The 21,088-nt window shown below is 39.1% G+C and overlaps 1 protein-coding gene across 2 annotated transcripts; it reads right to left on the minus strand.

The window, feature by feature from the left end:
* Positions 1-785: 785 nt before the first annotated feature.
* cracr2aa (calcium release activated channel regulator 2Aa) lies at positions 786-20,839 on the minus strand. 2 transcript variants are annotated; one of them, XM_030731728.1, is made up of 18 exons: positions 20,774-20,839; positions 17,882-18,277; positions 16,281-16,392; positions 16,011-16,191; positions 14,713-14,859; positions 14,365-14,455; positions 14,168-14,263; positions 11,051-11,238; positions 10,489-10,560; positions 9,269-9,314; positions 9,017-9,102; positions 8,580-8,919; positions 8,112-8,244; positions 7,428-7,509; positions 6,942-7,056; positions 6,630-6,731; positions 4,551-4,627; positions 786-2,431 (listed from the first exon to the last, which is right to left on the minus strand). In XM_030731728.1, exons 2-18 carry the CDS (start codon positions 18,089-18,091, stop codon positions 2,344-2,346), a joined length of 2,166 nt encoding a protein of 721 aa, XP_030587588.1. In that variant the 5' UTR covers positions 18,092-18,277; positions 20,774-20,839; the 3' UTR covers positions 786-2,343. The 2 variants fall into 2 exon arrangements, with proteins under 2 accessions (XP_030587588.1, XP_030587586.1); XM_030731726.1 differs by lacking the exon at positions 20,774-20,839 and adding an exon at positions 20,628-20,761.
* Between the last annotated feature and the right edge of the window lie 249 nt (positions 20,840-21,088).

Below are 21,088 nucleotides of genomic sequence, written 5' to 3' on the forward strand. Positions count from 1 at the left end.
CTTGAAAGCCAGCCTCAAACCATTTAGTCTACACCTGAGCATATTCATGTCAAGGAATCAAAGGAAAGTCTGCATAACTCATAGTGTTAGTAATGCAACTGGATCTCAGACAAAGAATAGTTACAGAGTCAATAAAATATCGATGAGTTGCTTTAGCTATATACCAATATGTTGGCTTCAATTTAACTGACGGATACTGAAAATTAGGTTTCTTGTAGCACACTTACAGTCCATAAGATGTGATTCTTCAATTTTTACCTCAGACTCTACCTGCCTTGCACACTATTGGGCCACACTGGATTCAGTGCATTAAATCTGTTGAGAAAACACCTTTTCATTTCCCCCACGCTCTTACTACAGTCATTGCCAGGGTACCCACTGAAGAATTTCTTCAGTAAAGATCTTGGATCCTCGTTATCTGCAGAGGTTTTACACATCTGAAACCTCACATTACTGTTCCTGATCTCCTCACACCTTTCCCAGATCTTCAGTGTTCTGTGACATTGTCTGGAGACAGCCAAGGTCCAGCCTCTACTGCTGTCTTCAGCAATGTGCAATGCTCTTATGACCAAATTGTAACATACATTGTGTGCATATGAATGGAGAAAATCATCATAAACTCATGCAACTGACACAAAGCACTGCATCAAGCTGCAGTGCTGCCTCCTGAGAGCACACCGTTTGATAATTGCTTTGATCCTGTGTATTTTACAGGGTCCCTGGTTGGTACAAATAAGCAATATTATGAGTCATTGATGCTTACAGTTAATTACTATAAAAGGTTTTCTTATTTATCTAATGACACCTGCAGTGAAATAACACCTTTAGAAAAAAATATTCTGATAAACATCTGGTTGATCAAATTAAACATAAACACAGGGGTAGATTGCCACATACTGTATAAGTTATAACAAATTCTAATAAATCAGCATGTTGATTGCACATGTATTCATTTTTTATTGTTGAACATATTGTTTCACATATTGTCATGTAAGTTTAAAAACTCAATAAACTACAATGTCCAAACATATCCACTGGGTGATGCTGTACAACAATTTTTTTTATTTCATGGCACCAGGAAGGAGAAAACAGTCCTCCAGTGCTTTCCACATAGACAATACACAGAGATAAATTAATATGTAGCTATTTGCATTTGTATATACAGTGATGTGCAAGATCTTGGCAGTAGTGATGCACTGTTAGTGAGAGTAAAATTATTATAATTTTTTTTAACCAAAACTATTTTGTTACAAATTACGTAACAGGTTACAGAGACATCATTTTCATGAAATACTTGGCACCAAACACAGCAAAGTGATATTAAACAAACATTTGTCAACTTTGGTCTCTTGGGAAATATGGTGCGCTTTGTCATTCAAAATACAACTGAGATGAGCTCTTAATGCACACCATAGTAACTTGCAGTACTTCTACAACAGGTTGGACAAAAAACCCCAAACACCTGTAATATAAAATAAAATATGACAACTGTAAGGCAAATATTAAACAGTATTATTTGTTTGTTCAGAGAAAATACAACACTTCAGTGAGTTCACCAAGTGCAGAAACCATAATATCCCAAAATGTTACTTAACACCACAATTAATCTTGGTTCTAAGACTAACCACAAACTCAACATGTAGTCTAAAACTGAACACAGAAAGCTTTACAAAAGTAGTGTTAAACGCAAGTCTGTCTGATGATGAGTTACATGTTAAGGTTATTCACACTGTGTGTGTGTGTGTGTGTGTGTGTGTGTGTGTGTGTGTGTGTGTGTGTGTGTGTGTGTGTGTGTGTGTGTGTGTGGTAGTGGTTGGGAGGGGGGGTGAGAAACCCTTTAAACACATGTGCTTAACACTGAATTAATGTGTTAAAAGTAACAAGTCCACATTTGAATAGCACAAAGGTGTTGGAAAATTAATAAATATTTGAAATGTCTGAGTTACATTCAAGTTTGAGAAAATATCTTTCATTAAAAATGTTCTAGTTTGACTCAAAAAAAAGACCTGACTTAGCTTAACTTAACATTTGTTCAGTAATTTTTTTTCATCTAACACTTGCAGGAAAATCCACAAACTTTTCATGAATTACGATTAGTATTTTACGACATCCTCATGAAAAAGCGACTTTTAAAATGCAGCTAGTTTGGGAAATCATACGTTTATAACAGAGCAGTAAAACATGTCAGATGTAATCATGTACCCAGAGTGATTTGAGGGCAAAGAGTAGAAAACGCAGTGATGACAATCAGAACGATGTGTTTGCATTTGCACATGTGAACACACTTTCACAGTGTGTATCTAAATACACAGTGCTACTGTGTAAGTGTTAACGGTTTATCTGTCAACAGCAGGATCTCTTCTTCTCTGAGCGGATACTGACGAGCTGCACAGTCTTCTCCTTCTCTCGGTCTTCTTGCTCTTTCAGAATTCTAAGAGACATAATGAGGCATATATAATTTAAGCATTTCTGACAGGACACTTTGGTGTGCATCATAATGCCTGGTGTACTTTGGACTTAAATTTGCTCTGAAAATGTACACATGCACATGCATTAGCCTGGCTCTGTCTTTACCAAAAGCCTGCTTATTAACCATCTAGATTAGCTGCAATGTACCCCAAGCATCAGTTTAGTACTGCACTGTATATCAAATGCTGCTCTCCTTGCTTAGTTTCTCACTATGGGAAGGGCCCTCTGGTGTAAGTTCCACTTTCATTCAATTTGTCCAAAGAAAAACAAAATCAACTGATTTCCTGTTTTTACAATTTACTTCTGTTTTCAAGTAATTTTTTTTTTTTGGTTTGGGCTTATTTTGTGGAGGTGGTTATGGTGTCATAGCAACCTACCTTATTTGACAGTGAAACTTTCAAGCCAGCACATCAGATGAGTACCCATGGCAATAGAGCTGCTGTATGCATTCTCTCTCCCCATGCTTCACAGCATTGATACTGAGCAGAGCAAGGTGGCACTGAGTGTCTCTGACACTCTAGCTCCACTTTTCATTGTCTGTGGCTGCTGCTGACACTGTGCATGGACTCTCCCCTTGAGACCTGACAGAGACCACTCAGAGTACTTGGGTGCTAACTACACATTCACCTTATGCTGGTAAGTGATGACGTTTTTAAGATGGTGTGAAGCCAAGTGTGTGAAGCCAAGAAAATTTATTTTCATTGTTCTGCTCCCGATGCATTAATCTTCCTGCATGACTTGCTAGATAGTGATAAGGCACTAGAGGGATTTGGAAAGGTAACCGGTTCATTATGTCCTGGGCTCTCACTCATGTTTTTTGTCCCAGGAGCAGCTGGGTGGTGGAGGCCATTATGATGGTATATGCGTGCCAGGGACTGCAGCCTCCTGTATTACTGAGAGTGCATTCCATCAGACATATGGCTACTTCACGGGCCCTGCTTACAAGTGCTTCTCTTATCACACACTTTTATTAGACTCTACTGCTTGCTGAACAGGGCTCTTTGGACAGGCCATGTGATAATGGAGCTTCAGTGACTGGTCATACCAAAGGGCCCTTCACCTAGTGAGATACCTCACTCAGTAATTTCATAAAATACAGGTTATCTTATTCAGGCTCTCTTTTTATAAGCAGAACATTTACATTGCAGATAAAGTTCATTAAGCTGCATTCCATTTAGAGAATGCTATTATGCATGTAGGTTCACTGTAATGGGTTACTGGTGCCCTTAATGGAATTGAGGTTCTTAATTTCCTGTGTTTTATCTGCTCTGATAAATCACCAGCTGTCAGTAAAGTAATCGTAGTTTCACAAGAAAAAAAATTAAAGTGAAATATTTTCAGTTGGACGTTTCACTAGACTGCTTTCATCAGAAACTTTTGATTTGCATTTGTATTTTATTAATTTATATATACAGTTCTTTCGTAATATATACAGTACTTTGCAGTGGTACAAATTAATTGTACCACCATGTAAGGTTTATACCACAGCTTCCCTAAATTAACAGTAATTACCAATTTATATGGTTCTATAATAGTTAATCCACCCGTACGCACAAGCTTTTTAATCAAAATATTTTTATGCTAAAATATAATTATTGTTGTTATCCATGAATTTTCAGATTTACTGTTGTATAAAAAAAGCAGAAAAAAATAAGCACATTATTATTGTTTGTTTGTTTTATTAAGATGCCAAATCACAGTTATTTCCTTGGATTCCATTAAGGAAAAATTACTTTTAATAGTTAAATATTATGCTTGATTAATTTCTGAGTTCTCAGAGAAGTCCAGTTTTCCGGCTCTAATTTGGATATAAAACTGTGAATCCAGTTTGTTATTCGCCTTATCAATAAATATAATTTTTCGTTTTAAACAAGTTTTTGACAGAGTATTTAGGCTGTCTTGTTTTTATGATGTTTGTCTAACAAATGTGTTAAGCACTGTATTATTATGCATAATTACTTATATCACTGCAGAAATAGCCCCTCTTCAGATGCTAGTCTAACAGATAATAGCTCCACATATTGTTAAACAAAAGTATTCCTTTATGACTAAATATCAGAAATGCTTTTACTTTTGCTCACCTGGCTAAATGAACCATGGACTCCACAACATTGTATCCAGAGCATGCACTGCATTCATAGAAAGTCAGCTCGCAGTCCTTAAAAGAAGAGCCAAAAGATGATGATTAAAAAAATCTTTGGGAAGGGCTAAAAAAAAAAAAAAAAAAAAATTGACTAAAATATCCGACCTTTGTACCTGAATCATTTTCAATTCTTTTTTGCATAATGTACAAAATAATACCTGCTCTTAAAGTTGCAAAAGCACAAAGAAAAATGTAACCATATTAGTTCACATCACCCTTTCCAGTAACCATAGAAACTACAATATCCACTAGAGACTACAGGGATATAAAAAAAAAAAAAAAAAAAAAAAAAAAAAAACTGTATTATTTATACAAAAATAAACTCAAAAAAAAAAAATCATACTCCAGCTTCTTTTATATAATATTTTTAATCATTTGTAGTCTGACAGACAAGAAACTAACAGTGATTTGTACAGAATCTGAAGCAGCCATTGGGCCATGTGTGTTAACAATAATTAACAGGTCACTGGTTACTGGCTCTGTCCCCCGATATTTTAAACAAGCTGTTATTCATCCCCTATTGAAAAAACCTGATGCTGATCCTTCACTTCCTCAAAGTTTTAGACCAATTTCAAAGCTTTCTTTTGTATCAAAAGTCTTAGAAAAAGTTGTGGTCAAACAGCTAAATGTTATGTTAGCTAAATATAACATACTCGATAAGTTTCAGTCTGGATTTCGTAACCTGCACTCCACTGAAACTGCTCTCCTAAGAGTCTCTAACGATATTCTAATGAAAAGGGATGCAGGTGAATACTCTGTTCTTGTACTCCTGGACTTATCGGCAGCATTTGACACAGTAGATCACAACATTTTAATTGACAGGTTAAGGACATGGGTGGGCATCTCTGGATCAGCCTTAGATTGGTTCCGCTCTTACCTCTCAGACAGAAGCTTCTCAGTGGCTGCTGATAGTTTTACATCCTCATCTGCTGCTCTGTCCTGTGGTGTGCCCCAAGGCTCTGTGTTGGGTCCTATCTTGTTCACTTTGTATTTACTACCTCTCAGAGACATTTTGGGCGCATTTAAAGAGGTCTCATATCATTGTTACGCTGATGATATTCAGCTGTATATCTCCTTTTCTCCACAGAATGTTAAAAAACTATCTATTCTTCAGAACTGTGTTGAGGCTGTAAGGAACTGGATGGCTGCTAACTACCTTTCACTTAATACCGGGAAAACTGAAGTTCTTGTCTGTGCACCCGATAGCTTTGTTCCCACTGTGATAAACAATCTTGGTTTTTTATCATCAATGGTTCAGTCAAATGTTCGAAACCTAGGAGTTACATTTGACCAAGCTCTTAGCTTTGAGAAACATGTTAATAGCCTTGTGCGATCCTGCTTTTTTCATTTGCGAAATATTGCCCGCCTCAGTCGAATGGTGTCCAAGCCGGAATTGGAAATTATTGTTCATGCTTTTGTCTCCTCTCGGTTGGACTACTGTAATTCTTTATACATTGGTCTCAGCAAATCGTCTTTGAATCGCCTCCAGTTGGTCCAAAATGCTGCTGCCAGGCTACTTAAAGGATCCTCTAAGTGGTCTCATGTGACACCTATCTTGTCATCTCTGCACTGGCTTCCCATAAAGTTCAGATCCCAGTTTAAGATCTTGGTGATGACTTTCAGAGCTCTGCATGGTCAAATGCCTGAATACATTAGTGAGCTCTTACACCCATACATAACGCACAGACTGCTGAGGTCTTCTGACCAAAATCTGTTGGTGGTTCCTCGCTCTAGGCTAAAAACTAAGGGAGACTGTGCTTTCGAGGTTGCAGCTCCTAAATTGTGGAATGCACTACCATCACACCTGAGATCTGTGGACTCTATTGAATCATTTAAAGAACAGCTCAAGACTCATTTGTACAGGCTTGCTTTTAACTAGTGGTTTGTGTGTGTTTTATTGTGTATTATTGTTTTCTTTTAAATGCTGTAAAGCACTTTGTGATTTTATCTAGAAAAGTGCTATATAAATAAAATTTTACTTACTTTACTTACTTACAGATAGAAAAAACAGACTGACCTTGGCTAATCTTTCACCCACACTTTTCTGAACTTCTCTCTCAGTCGCCTTGTCTGTTTTGTTTCCCAAGAGCATGATGGGGATGTCCTCACCTGCACCTTCCTATAAAAAGAAGAGAAGGAAAGAGCACAGGCTGAAACAGCTCTCGACAGTGTCTACTGAGATTAAAGGGACTGGCCTATACTCGTCTTGAATCTTAGGAAATGTAGTTTCTTTTACAGCAAGTACACAAATAAAGCAAAACACAACAAATGAATCTGACTGTGGTATTTCTGTGAAACTGGGTGCAGCAGATACTGCTACTGATATTACCTTTACACTAGTCAGCCATTGTCTCACAGCTGTGAAACTCTGCTCAGTAGTTATGTCATACATCACAACCACACCATCAGCCTTTCGAAAGAACTGTTTGGTAATGCTTCGATACCTGCAGGAGCACAAAAGAGACAGTGTTTTGTATTTATTATTAAATCTCTGAAACCCCCCCCTGTGCCTTTTCTGCTTCTTTATGTCATGTAAAAATATGTGAATAATGTTTTCAAATGAGAACTTGCTGAAGCGTATTAAGTTCAAAATAACATATACTATAACCTTTAAGTTTAATGCTGACTGTCATGGCATAAGGGGGGAAAATGCTTGCTTCAGCATTGCTCTTCTCATTTGTTGATAAAATTTTATCATATCAGAGAGATGCATAAGAACTGATCAGAAAGTTTTAAAATACTTTAACTAAGTACCAAAGCTGACATTTTTTATCTGTGAACAGCTTAGTGTTTATTTTGTGCCTGAAAACCTCACCTCTCCTGTCCTGCTGTATCCCACATCTGCAGTGCCACCTGGCTGTTATCCACAGTTATTGTTTTTACACTGTAGTCTATACCTGCACATTCAGACAGGACAAATCAGCACATAATTTGTAGAAATATGCAAAATATGTTGAGAAAACTGGTCCTCAAATCCTTTAGATTCATGAATGGAGACAATTTCAATGAATGAATGAATATGATCTGTTTGGATAACATAAAACAGGTAAACTAAAGGCCATTGTCTCATTAGTCTTTACATTTAACCTTATAAAGTCTCAACATTTCATTCTAACCAGGCCCAAACATCTACATTTTTATTGTGAAAAAAGCTGCAAGACCAAAATATGTCATTACTTATTTTTGAATGACTTTCTCACATCATTAAGTTCAATCATTTAGACAGAATACAATACAAACATACTTAAAATCAGCAGCAGATACTGTAATATGAGTAACACTGTTACTCATATTTTACAGTTAGTTTTCATGTTTAACACTTAACAGTGACAAACCAAGGTTTGCCACTGCACCCTGAGGGAGAAAAAAAACTGTCATAACCAACTGTTGCATTTAAGTGCTGTGCAGGCAAACACATACGAAGCCTGAGGTCAACCACAGAGCTTCTAATGCTTTTCCCCACAGCAACTAATGTTCATTTGCACTGTAAATTACACACCCACAGTGGCAGAAGTGCCAGGGTGGAAACAGCCATCACAAAATCGGCGAAGGAGGGAGGTCTTTCCAACACTAGAGTTTCCTACTAAGACGATCTTGAAGAGGCGTTCAGGTGCTGAAGTGCCGACTTCCTCCTAAAAACAAACAAAAAAACAAAACAAAAAAAAAAAACAGGATTAACAGGAGTAATCCCTGAAGGTTATGGAAACTCCCTTTTTACGGTCAGTCAAGAAAGGCTCCCATATTGTATGTGAGAGCTAGATGACATTACAACAGTAAGATGACGCCCTCCCAGAAATTTAATGCCTGGGTACTTCCTAAATCTACTACATTTCTTAGAAAAAGGAGTGTTTAGCTGTTCAGCAGATATTCACAGAATTAAAAGGCTTATATGTCAGTTTATATGTCATAAACTGACAGTGTATGTAAGGTACTTACATACACTGTCAGTTTATGTCTGCATACTTACATTCATGCTGTTCTCTTTGCCAACAGGCTGACCCCTTGGAGATGTTGGGGTTTCTATTGTCTCCATACTTTGTTGGTGCAAGGTTGAAGATGCATGTGGATGAATATTACTCATCACCAGGTCTATATTTTCTTCATTGTCTGAGACTTCCTCTCCTTCATTACATTCTGGAAGTGCGGTTTGGACCTGACAGTCATTGAGCAAGGATGGGAGGTGGTCTTCCTCAATTGAGATGATCCTCTGGAGATGCCCTGTTGCCCTTGCTGGGCAAAATGGCTGATGTGACCCATTGACTAAGCTCTGCCTCACAGAGCTGGAGGTTAGCTCGTCATCATCCTCACTGCAAATAGAAAGTGAAATTATAAATACAAATACACATACAAGACAACACTGTATAAACTTTGGCAACAGCATTTGTATTTAATATATCAGTTTACCTTCTGAAGACACCTGTGTTTGTGTGTTTTCCAGCACCAATTAGAGGTATTTGCTTCAACATTGATGTCTTAGAATTCTTTGGTTTCTGCAGAGTCACATTTTTAATTTGTGATATGGCATGAGAGTCTGGGATTCTTCTTGTTTTTAATTATAATCTGTTTGTGATCTTTTTAAATTAGGACAAAAATATAATGTAGGGAGGGGGGTAAATTTAAATAACCAAGAGAATGAAATTCACACATGAAACACACCTGATAGCAAATGTCCCTTTCATCTCGTAAATGTTTATTCATTTCCCTGAAAAAAAAAGAAAAAAAGAGGGGATAAAGAATAAAGACTGAGGACTTTAGCAATAATGGTTCACACATCCTGCTTTCCTTTGGTACAGTCTCAAATATATACAGATATTTTGACAGGTACATTCTTTGTTCTTCATGCTCAGTGCCTCAATTTGCATACTGCAGAAAGCTCTGTGTATGGACAGAGTCCATATTTTATATTCACATTAAACATTTTAAAGAATATACTTCACAGTTAAATCAGCAGCAGGTACTTTTCTCCATTTGCTCCACTTCAGCCACCTTCAGGCCTTGTGGTGTTCTGACTGAGCTGTAACACACCTCAGTCAGATTAAGATAAGATTGAACTGGCCAGTCAATGATTATACCACCTCTTTACCCTGATGCTTAGGATTCTTATTCTGCTGAATAATGAAACATTGTGTAATGTATTTTAAAGCAGTTGGCTGAATCTGAGCATGCAGAATACTCCTGTATATTTCAGGCATTTTTTTCACCAATGATCCAAGCAACTGGATAAAACAGTGCACCATTTCGCCTGGAAGCCCACTGTCTTCGCAGAATAACAATCATGTTGGACTGATGTTAAAATGACACACAGCTGTCCAAGAAGAAAAAAAATGTTTGACCCATTGAAATTTTGGACACTGTTATTTTCCTACTGCATTATTCATTCATTCAATTCAAAATGTTGGCACTGTAGACAAAGACATGAAACTATCCAAACACTTGTGGTCTGGAATGCATAAGGAAAAAAGTATTTCTTCAGATAACCAGATAGGAATTGTCTTTGTCATTTACAGTAAAGCAACATTTCTTTCAAAACCAGCTTTAAATGATCAAAATCTCATCTTCAGAAAAGGCTTTGAAGCTGAGAAACTAATCCATCTTGCTTTGTGATGGGACCACTAGACTAGTAAGACATGAATTACCAATTGAGATGCTTGCTGCTGTTCTGATTTAGTCAAACAGCAAATCTCACATGAAACTAGAAAGAAATTACTTTTAAGATAACTTGATTAGTTTGTCAAAATTGGCTCTGGAGCTCATCAGTGGGAAAGCAACAGAAACTAAACAAAGTGAAAGCCACACCAATACTCATATCACACTTCTGTGCACTGACTATTCTTCTGTTCAGTGACAGCTATACCTGTTTTTATTCTGATCCATACCTCAGAAGGTCCAGTTGTTTGAGGAGACTCTCTCGCTCTCTCTGCAGACCTTCAGTTAATCTGTAAATTTCCCTGTGTTAAACAACAATGCATCAGTAATTATTAATATTCTGTGACTGGTTTATACTGTATTCTGTTGTTACACATTTCACATTTGACCCATAACAAATCTACAGTCTTTCAAGGTACAGTTTTACAGCATCTGAAACAAACAAGCAAAAAAACAAAAAACATGTCTTTCTAACAGATTGTGGTTTTATACAAAGTGTATAGGCATTTATATAATAATTGCCTGTGGAATCAGAAATAGTCGTGGATTACCAATCGACAAACTCGTGTCTTATTATTTTATAAATATTTTTACAACCATCAGGTTTTGCATGATGATAGCATAAAGTATGGATGGCATCAGTGTGTTTCACAAACTCCATATCTGTTTTCAACAATGATGTTTTGCATTCTAATCAATTGGCAACATATAAGAAAATGAGATCAACCAATCCAGACTTGAGGTACAAAAAACACTATATAAATAGATAAATTGAGATCAGCTGTCACTCACATCTCTTTTTCCTCATGTAGTCGTGTGGACTGCTCTTGCAGTAAACTCAGCTGCTCCTGTGCCAAGTTCAGCTCTTGGGTGGTGTGTTCCAGTTCCTGTGCCAACTCATCATTTGTCTGCTTTAGCTTCACATTCTCCACTTTGGTCACATGTTGCTCACTGTGTAGTTCCTGGCACTGACTCTCCAACTGGAGGTAGATGGGTGGTCAAACAAAGATATCTCAGATAAGACGGATAAATATAACTAGTAACCCAGAGACTGTCTCATTAATTACATCAACATTGAATAAATTTAAAAGCAATATGTACAAGCAAATACACTGAATATAAAGTGTCACCACTTTGCCCACTACTAATATGATGAATGTGAGGAGAAAGCATCAAATTAGGATAAAATATCATCATATATCTTACTGCATAAACCGATAAACCATAATAATAAGCATTACCACAATGTTCTTAAGTATTAGCAGCTGTTATATTGTATGGTTATACTGCATAAACAGGAAACCTGCAGGACTGGAATTAATTTCCATCCATCCATTTTATTCCGCTTATCTGGGGCAGGGTTGTGGGGGCAGCAGCCTAAGCAGAGAAGCCCAGACCCCCCTCTCTCCAGCCACCTACACCAACTCATCTGATCAATGCATATTAAAGTGAATGCAATTTTTATTTTTAAATGAAACTATAATGTGCAAATGAGTAAATAAAAATGGCCTCTGTCCAAAAGTTCAAATAAGGCTTCAAATTAAATCAAAAAGATTTTTCCCGTCCAAACAACTGAAAATTTACAGACGATTCAGTTCATGAAGAGGTTTACTATTCAGAATGAATGCTAATATTAATTTGAGAAAAAGAAAAAAAAAAAAAAAAAAAAAAAAGAGGAGACATCTTAGCTGCTCCTATTGTCCTTCACTCATTAGCCAACATAACTGAAATAGTGCCGCTTAGCAAACATCATCCATGAGAGCTTGTTTCCAACAGGTAAACTAACAGAAACATTACTGTACAAACATTAACAGGGTATCAATGTGACACACTAACTCTAGCTCCAGGGTGCCGGTGTTTTAAACGCTCACGCATTGCAGCGATGCTGCCGAGGAAGGAAAGCTCTGTTTTGCACAGTCTGCATTCAACTTTTTTTTTTTTTTTTTTTCTGTGAAATGCTCCCACACCTTCAACAGTGAATCTCGTCCCCCCCAGGGGCCCTGCCACCAAGGAGTTGTTTAACCCCCTCGGTGACCTCACCCCCAGTGATGGGCGAGTCATCCCCCTCATCCTCAAACTCTGCTCGCTTCCACTCCAGAAGATGTGTCAGTGGGATTAAGGAGGTTCTCGAAGCATTCCTTCCACCGCCTGACTACAGCCTCAGTTGAAGTCAGCAGCGCCTCACCCGCACTATGGCGTGAGCAGAGCACTGCTTTCCCTTCCTGAGTCACCTGACAGTTTCCCAAAATCGCTTCGAGGCCATCCAAAAGTCTTTTTCCATGGCCTCACCAAACTCCTCACACACCCAAGTTTTGCTTCGGCCACCACCTGAGCCGCGTTCTGATTGGCCTTCTGGTACCTATCAGCTGCCTCTGGAGTCCCACAGGCTAACCAAGCCGGATAGGACTCCTTCAGCTTGATGGCTCCCTTCACCTCTGGTGACCACCATCTGGTTCGGGGATTACCACCACAACAGACACCAACCACCTTGCAGCCACAGCTCTGAGCAGCAGCCTCAACAATGGAGGTGTGGAACATGGTCCATTCGGACTCAATATCCTCAGCCTACCTCGAAATACTGCTGAAGTTCTGATGGAGGTGGTAGGTGAAGATCTCGCGGACTGGGGCCTCTTCCAGGCGTTCCCAGTGCACCATTGCAATACGTTTAGGTGCACCGGGTCTGTCCAGCATCCTCCCCCACCATCTGATTCAACCCACCACCGGTTGGTGATCAGTTGACAGCTCAGCTCCTTTCTTCACTCGAGTGTCCATTACATACGGCCACGGATCTGATGATATGATTACAAAATCGATCATTGACCTGCAACCTAGGGTGTCCTGGTGCCACATGCACTTATGGACATTCTTATGTTTGAACATGGTGTTTGTTATGGACACACTGTGGTTTGCTCAGAAGTCCTCTTACAAAACACCATTTGGGTTCACATCAGACAGGCCGTTCCTCCCAATCACACCCCTCCAGGTCTCACTGTCATTGCCCACATGAACACTGAAGTCTCCCAGTAGGATGATGGAGTCACCAGATGGAGCATCCTCGAGCACCCCACCCAGCGACTCCAAGAAGGGTGGGTACTCTGAACCGTCATTTGGGGCATAAGCGCCAACAACAGTCAGGACCCATTCTACGGCCCGAGGGCACAGGGAAGCAACCCTCTCGTCTACTGGTGAAAATGCCAACGTACAGGCAGCAAGCTGAGGGGATACAAAAATACCCACCCCAGCTTACCGCCTCTCACCAGGAGCAACTCCAGAATGGAACAGAGAATGGAACAGAGTCTAGTCCCTCTCCAGGAGACTGGTTCCAGTGTCCAGGCCATGCATTCAGGTGAGCTCAGCTATATCTAGCCGGTATCTCTCAATCTCAAGCACTAGCTCAGGCTCCTTCCCCACCAGAGAGGTGACATTCCATGTCCCAATAGTCAGTCTGGATAGCCGGGGATCAGTCCCTATGATGCCGCCTGTGGTTGGTGGGCCTACAAAAGGGCAGGCCCATGTGTCCTCTTCGGGCTGTGCCAAGCCGGGCACCACAGGCAAGTGCCCGTCCACCAGATGCTCCCCCTTGAGCCCCCCCCCCCCCCCCCCCCCCCCCCCCCCCCCCCCCCGGCCTGACTCCAGGGTGGGGCTCCGGGAACCCTATCCTGGGCAGGGTAAACAGTTCTCTTGGTGACTCTTCCACAGGGGTTAATTTCAGCTTGCTAATTAGCCATAAAACCACAATGGTCAAGAGTAGCTAAATTACTTTGTTAACTTTTAACTGAGGTTACATTTAGCTGCTTTACAGCTGAATTTACCTCAGTGCAGTGAGAGATATGCGAGAGTTCATTTGTACTATCTTTCTCTAAATACTGCAGTGCAGCGGGAAAAATCATTCTGCTAGCTCCAACTCACCCTTCTCTGTTTCTGAAAGAGTTTTTCCAACTCCTTCTCCTTACAGGACAGCTGGAGCTCCAGGTCTTGACTGCGAGACAGAAACCGCTCATAGTCCTTTAGTGGACAAAGAACAAATTGAAAAGTAAGAATAAAATGCAAAGCATCTGACAGAGCAAAGACAAGTTTAAGAGAAGGTATCGCTAACTGGTTTCTACCTGCAGCACAATCCTGTCCTTTTCATTTTTTATCTGCTGCTCCATCTCCTCATATAGCCGCTGGATCTCATCATCATGTGTTGCTGCTTTCCTGATTCAGACATTATAAGTCAGGTATAATTTGTAATTTGTCAGGTATAAGTTGTAAATGGCCCTGTTGACCATAAAAAACAGTAGATCTATAATACTGATCACTGAAATAATGACGTACTAGACAAAAAAAGCTTTTAAATAATTTACAGTGATTAGGGAGCTTCTTTACAGCACAGAGTTATTCAAATCTGAAAAACCTCCAATAATGTTTAAATCTTTCACTGTCTGGATTAAATATACACTAATGCTTCTGACCTTTTGAGAGCACTCTCCATCTCCCTCTTTTCTTGGTTGGCCTCTCTGATCTGAGATGTCACTCTGCCCAGGAAGTCCTCAAAATTGGATAAAAGGTGTGGTTCATCCCGGCGCAGCTGGGCCCAAAGACCGCGCACTTCAGCAGGACTGATGGGATAAAATTAAGTGCAGCATCTATGTCAGTTTGTTTACTGATATCAGATGGCTTTGTCACAAGGTTTCCTGAGGAAATAAGTATCCTTATTTGGAAGAAAAACAGAAGTAATATGGTGGGGAATGAGTAGAGATTTTACCACAGCAACAGTACAGCACAATACCAATGAATAAAAGCAGCTCCTCAGGTATCAGATAGTTTTTGAAAGGATATTTTATTTTTTGCCTTGAGAAATTAATCCATTATCATTGCACTGCAAGAGCCTAACACTCCTGTAACACTCTTGTTGCTGGGTAAATGCTTTTTCTTATGTACTTCAAGGTCTACACCCAATGCACTAAGAATACAGGAACAGCAATATGTTTAATAGAAGCAATGAGTGTTGCAAAACAATCAAAAGTGCTTGATGTGGAAAATCTATTATCTCTAGTATTCTATTACTGTTATGATTACAACGTGCCTTGAAGTTATTACACTGGGAAAGTCGGAAATATTCTGAAATATTTATCCTCCAAGTCTGGCCAAAATCGATATCAGTTAGTGCTGCACAAATTCATCTGATCTAAAATGTCATTCTTCACCTCTAACCAGGTAGGTGGAAGCCAATAGGACGTGTAAATCTGGCATCCACCTCCACTTCTGTTTACTTTTATTGAGTTGGAGTTGCTTGTTAAAGGTTAGTCTAGTCATGATTTCGTAAGAGCCTGTCATTACATATCTTTCATTCTAACAAAGAAAACTCTAAACAGACCTAAACAGGAGTTACTAAGGACTAGTTAAAAGGACCAAGTATAAAATGAACAAACAAGAAATTTTAGATTAATGATGTTTGTGGAAGCAGTTTTCAGTGTAACTGTTTTCAGGAAGTGAAGTTTCCTTGAAAATTCAAATGTAATGAATGAATTTCTATGTTCAAATGCAGTCATATTAAAAAGAACTTGAATTCTTAAGCAGGCATACTCTACAGAGAGGTAGAGTAGAGCAAAAGGTTTGCTTGTGAGTGGAAACTTCAAGTTTTGTTTAATTTGGACTGCTGATTACAGTCTCAGGCTTTAAACAGGCTTTCACTTAAAATACAATGTAGGAGATGTGCAAATGTGTGCAAAGATATGAAGCAGACCTAATACACTCATAGAGTACTCACTCTTCAAAGACATTGTTGGCTCCGAGGCTCTCCATAAGCATGCAAAAATGGTTTTCCTCCTCATCTTCCTCTGCTTTTGCCAGACTTTCCTCCGTATGGGTCTGGTACAGGACCTCTGGCAAGCTGTTCTTCTCCCCCATGCCTTCCTCTTCAGAAATTGTATCACCAAACAAAAATGAACCTAACAAAAAGAGAATAAAACGGTCAGGAGCTTAGATGATTAAAAACCGTGATGCTACTATTTAAACATAAAACAGACTGAAAACATACTAAAGCCGGAGGAGAACTCGGTGAGGGTAAGGTATCCGTTGTTATCAGAATCAAGGGTATCAAATACATTCTCCAACTCCTCCGCACTTAGAGGAAGCTCACTGTTCAGCCTCTGTTCATCAAGACAGAAAATACAGCAGATATTCAAGGACATAATTAGTACTGTAGCTTAATACTGCAGTTTTATAAATATGGTCATTTGTGCAGTGGAAATTGCATGCTTTGGAACAGTCAGAGGTTATTTTACTTTTACTTTTGTATTTCATGAATCTAAATTGGGATAAATGAGCTCTATAACTTCTAATTTAAACCAGAATATCTTAATAGATATGCACCTTCTTTAGCAAAACACTGCTTCACACTCATGCAGTTACACAATCTTCCCAGTGCAGCTACAATCTTCAACGTGTGACCACTGGCATCTCCACCGGAAATGATGGTAACACAGATTAAGATTGTCAAGCACCCTTAACATAAGCATTTCAGAATCTTTAAGAATTAAAGACAATTAAAACCAAAAGTTTAATCCAAAGGAACATGACAAAGTGAGAGCCTCCTAAAAAACTGCTCATGACACAACTTCTTCTGTTTAACAAAAGCCAACACAACCACACCTTTGTAAGCAGTTTGGATTTATGCAGTGTTTACATGGTTGCAAATGTTGACTGACACTCACCCTTAAAATCTAGGGGAGGGACACAGAAAAAAATAGCATCATTCTACGACTATCAGCTGTTCCTATAAACTGTTATCTGGGCAGAACATATCCCTTATGTTGGCAAACAATTAAACTGTAACACTATCCTGTTTGTGGTCATGGCTGGAAATGTACTTTAAGCTGTGAATCCAAGCGAAAATGACTAAACTACTGAAATTACAACAACAACAGAGAATATAAATTTCAGTAGTACTGCTTATTTAGCTGTTATATCATCACAGTCTTTGTCAACAAACCCTATAACACTATAAAGTACTGCTTTTAAGTAGAGTTTGTGCTCTTCAGCGCAGATGTTCACATAAATAATTTTAAGGACTGGACCACTGAGTTAAATTCGAAACCATTATCATAAACCACAGATCAAAGCTTATCCTCTATGTATTTATCTTCCATGGAGCAAGAGCCTAGAAGTGCTTCATCAAAGTGTAAGCCACGGCTGGGATGAATATCTGAGGGGCAAGTGAATCTGCACAATAATGTGAGTGGAGCTGCATGACAAAGCTTCCGCATGGCTCTCTGTCTGAGTGTCTATTATGGCGCTTTGAAAAGAGCGCACGTCGTATCCATGTCCTGTTCAGCATTGTTAATGAGCACACAGACCATCCCTGTTTAATATTCTGGATGATGACCTGTTATCTTTAAAATCAATAAGAATGTCATGCAATTAACTGTGGTAAAAAAAAAAGAAAGACTTAAACAGAGCAAAAACTTTACTGATTATGAGTTATCAAAGTTGGTAGTTATGATGTGTTATAATATTTTTTACAGGGTAGTATGAGATAAGTGATTTTTTTTTTTTTTAATTAATGTTAAAAACAAAGCATATCACACTAGCTTTAAGACAGGAGAACTTTAGCGGTCATCCTTAAGCCAGCAGCCTCACCTGCATGTCCCGTCGGGTGATGAAGCCCTTATTCTCGATGTCGCACATCTGGAAGAACTCGTGGGTTTTCTCCAGAATAGTGTTTTGTCCAACATCCCTATTCCCACCCGTACTCGCCTCATCATTGCTTCCCTGCCTTTGCCAGGCAGGATGGACCAATGTGGAGTTCATGCCACCGGTGTTGGTACATGGAGCGGTAAAAGCTGCCATGGTGATTGTGAGTTTGTTGATGGAAGAGCGTTTGCCACGTCTTTCATATGAGCCAGGTACAGACTGAGGTGTGGAGGAAAAAGATCCCAGACGAGTGGAGCTTCAGACTTCTGAACATCTGAGGCTTTCACCAATGTCACTGACTGTCATCTCTTAGCAACCACCTCTTTAATTATTGAATGAAACCTATGAGAGACACAGAAGGAGTGTTCTGTTATAACTGTGTGGCCATTAAATAGTTCTTTTATTTGTTGTTCCATATTCAAAAGTACATAAAATTATTTAGAAATTAGAGGTTAGTGTAAAAAAAGTATATAAAATCAGTTCTGTTTTAATCTAATAAAAATTTACATATATTCATTAAAAGAACGGAATTTGAATGCAAATATGGTTATCATTGTATAATACATAAAAGCCAGTCATTTAAATTGTGTATGTCCTTTATCTCTTTCTGACAAAAAATGTTTCAAATTCAGCTGCTGCTGAGACGAACGTCACCTGACAAGTAAACCCCAAATGGCAAGAAAGCTGTGGTATGATGAGGGTGGTCTTGTTTGGCAGGAAATATTGACTGATTACTCCATTAGTGGTGGGTTTTATGTAGACAACAGTTGTGTGTGCACTGGTTTGGAAGACTAACTTCCAACTTGTGCACCATGACTTGGTTCAGTCGATTCATGAGCAGCAGCTTCAGAAGCTGTGTGAGGTGACCCACGCAAATGTAGACATGCGGAGCAGACAGAGGAAAAACTGACATGCATGTACTGTAAGCAGGTAAATGAACAGAAGAGAAAGCAGGTTCGCACACACACACACACACACACACACACACACACACACTGCAGGCCCTTCTAACTTATTATTCATATTTGCTTTGCTCATTAAGCTTACTTGAGAATTTTTACATTTAATCTAAACTTCTTTTGAAAAACTTGATGATAAAACAAACATTGATTTAACATTTTACATTTTACAGCATTTGGTGTGTTCACCCATCTAATTTTTTCCACAGTGGTATGTTCTACATGTAATATTAACTACTAATGTATCATACTTTGGAAGCTGGCGCTGAAACATTGTGCAACATACATCATGACAGGTCTCACGAGGATTATACAAGAGACGAGGCTTAAACATTACAGAGGAAACAAGAAAGAGAACTAAGCTGAATTGTTGCTTCAAGGGGGAGATGTAGTGCTTTTGTCCTCGGGCTCACTTTTTTTTTTTTTAAGACAAAACAAATAAATAAAAATAAAATAAAAACCTAGATGTCTTCTGCCTGGACCCTTGTTTTTAATGAGTTTAAGATCTGGCACATAAATGATCAAAACTGCAAATAAAATAGTATTTGTACAGAAACAGAACTGTCCCTTTCCTAAGCTCCAGTATTTAAATGCATGAAAGGTCCCTGCTTTACATAGGTACCTTATCTGTTCTCTGGGCTCGGCATGTAACAGCTGTTAGAGCTACAGCAGCAACATTTTAAGCAAACATTGTGGTGAGGACTAGAATGTGACAATTTAAGTTATTGGTCTGTAGTGCTAACCGCAACAAGTTTCATGCATTTGCTTCCCCTCCCCATTCTTTCTACTAGCCTAACACAGATCTATAACTAGCACAAGTGGGTCAGTCCTATTCATTTCTACTGTAATTAAATATAAAGTCAGACAATAGCCTTGTTGAAAAAAAAATCTTAAGTTGAGCAAAAAAACTAATACACGTGGAGTTTTTGCAACAGATCTTCAAAATATTTAAAAACACGTAAAATGATCTCGTGTCTGCACTGACTGCAAATATATATTTGGGGCATAGTTTAAAACTGTAATCACTTGCACTTATTTGGATTTAGGTTCAGTGGGTCATAACCTCCCGTATTCTGTCAAGTCGTGCAATGTTTTTACAGCGCTGCATGGACTAAAGCACCAGCAAGTCCGGCGAGAGATGTTCGACTGCACATCTGTTTGATACTCAGTATATTTCACGTATAACAAGTCAGGCTGACAAGTAACTTCCTAAAAGATCTTCCGCCACAGGGAGGCGTTTACGCAATTGCGCATTATTAAATAACTAAATACCACTTACACCTGTTAAGTATCCAACTTAATTGTCGGTGTGTGTAAACAAGCCTCGCGCTTCCACAATTCAAATACAACGAAAAGAGTAGGGGAAAGACTTGTGGTAAACGGACAAAAAAGTGGGTCAGCAAAAGGAAAAGAACAGCCCGGGTTTCAGTTCACGTGTGGCTTCACAAGGTAAAACGTAAGGTTTACTACATTTCGGAGATTATAAAACTTCCTGTGACAATTATGACAATTGTTATTGCAGCACTGTTATATCAAGAAGGCCTTATAAGGCCTTCTTGATATAACAGTGTTGCAATAACAGCAGTGCAAATAAACTTATTACATAAACGTGCTAAGGAGGACTTCCCGAAAACATGCAGTTGCAACTTTTAGCTAGCGGCAACAAGAAGCTGCCACCTGCCACATAATGAATCTAAGCACTTAGCGGATAAGAGGAACGGTTAAGTACGTACCGGTTACTAAAAAGTAGATTTCAAGTAGGAGAAATTCATTGACTTGCGCTGTATCAGCCTCACGAACTTCGCGTGAAGTTAAGTGTTTACTACAAACTCCCTGGTGTGGTTCTGTGTGTGTATGAAGGAACTTGCCGAGCACTGACGGGGCAAATTCGGAGGGAGGGACTTCAGCCAACTCATCGCTGGTAACCGTAGCAACTCTAACGAGGACGTCCACACGCGGCAAGCAGCCGCCCACCCCCATCAGCTGTTGTAAGACTGGTTATCTTTCGTGGTAGTAGTAACAGTATTTCCTTGTACTACAATAACTCGGTAAAGTATGAAGCAAGAATAACCCAAAGCCATTTAAAACAGAAGCTGCAGTTGCTGTTGACTTGTCTTAAGAAATGGGAAAGCGGCCGTGCTGCTGTTTTCCTGAATGATAAACAGGTTTTACCTGTAATGAATCCCTGTGTCTA

The sequence above is a fragment of the Archocentrus centrarchus genome, chromosome 6 (assembly GCF_007364275.1).
Source record: "Archocentrus centrarchus isolate MPI-CPG fArcCen1 chromosome 6, fArcCen1, whole genome shotgun sequence".
NCBI lineage: Eukaryota > Metazoa > Chordata > Actinopteri > Cichliformes > Cichlidae > Archocentrus > Archocentrus centrarchus.

Bases quoted from the DNA above. Each gene is read 5' to 3' on its own strand.
- cracr2aa (XM_030731728.1), bottom strand. From the start codon at position 18,091: ATGGCAGCTTTTACCGCTCCATGTACCAACACCGGTGGCATGAACTCC. The intron at 11,239-14,167 runs GTGAGTTGGAGC...ATCTACCTCCAG, and splicing joins TCTTTCAGAAACAGAGAAGG to TTGGAGAGTCAGTGCCAGGA. The intron at 7,057-7,427 runs GTGAGGTTTTCA...GTGCTCCTGCAG, and splicing joins GATACAGCAGGACAGGAGAG to GTATCGAAGCATTACCAAAC.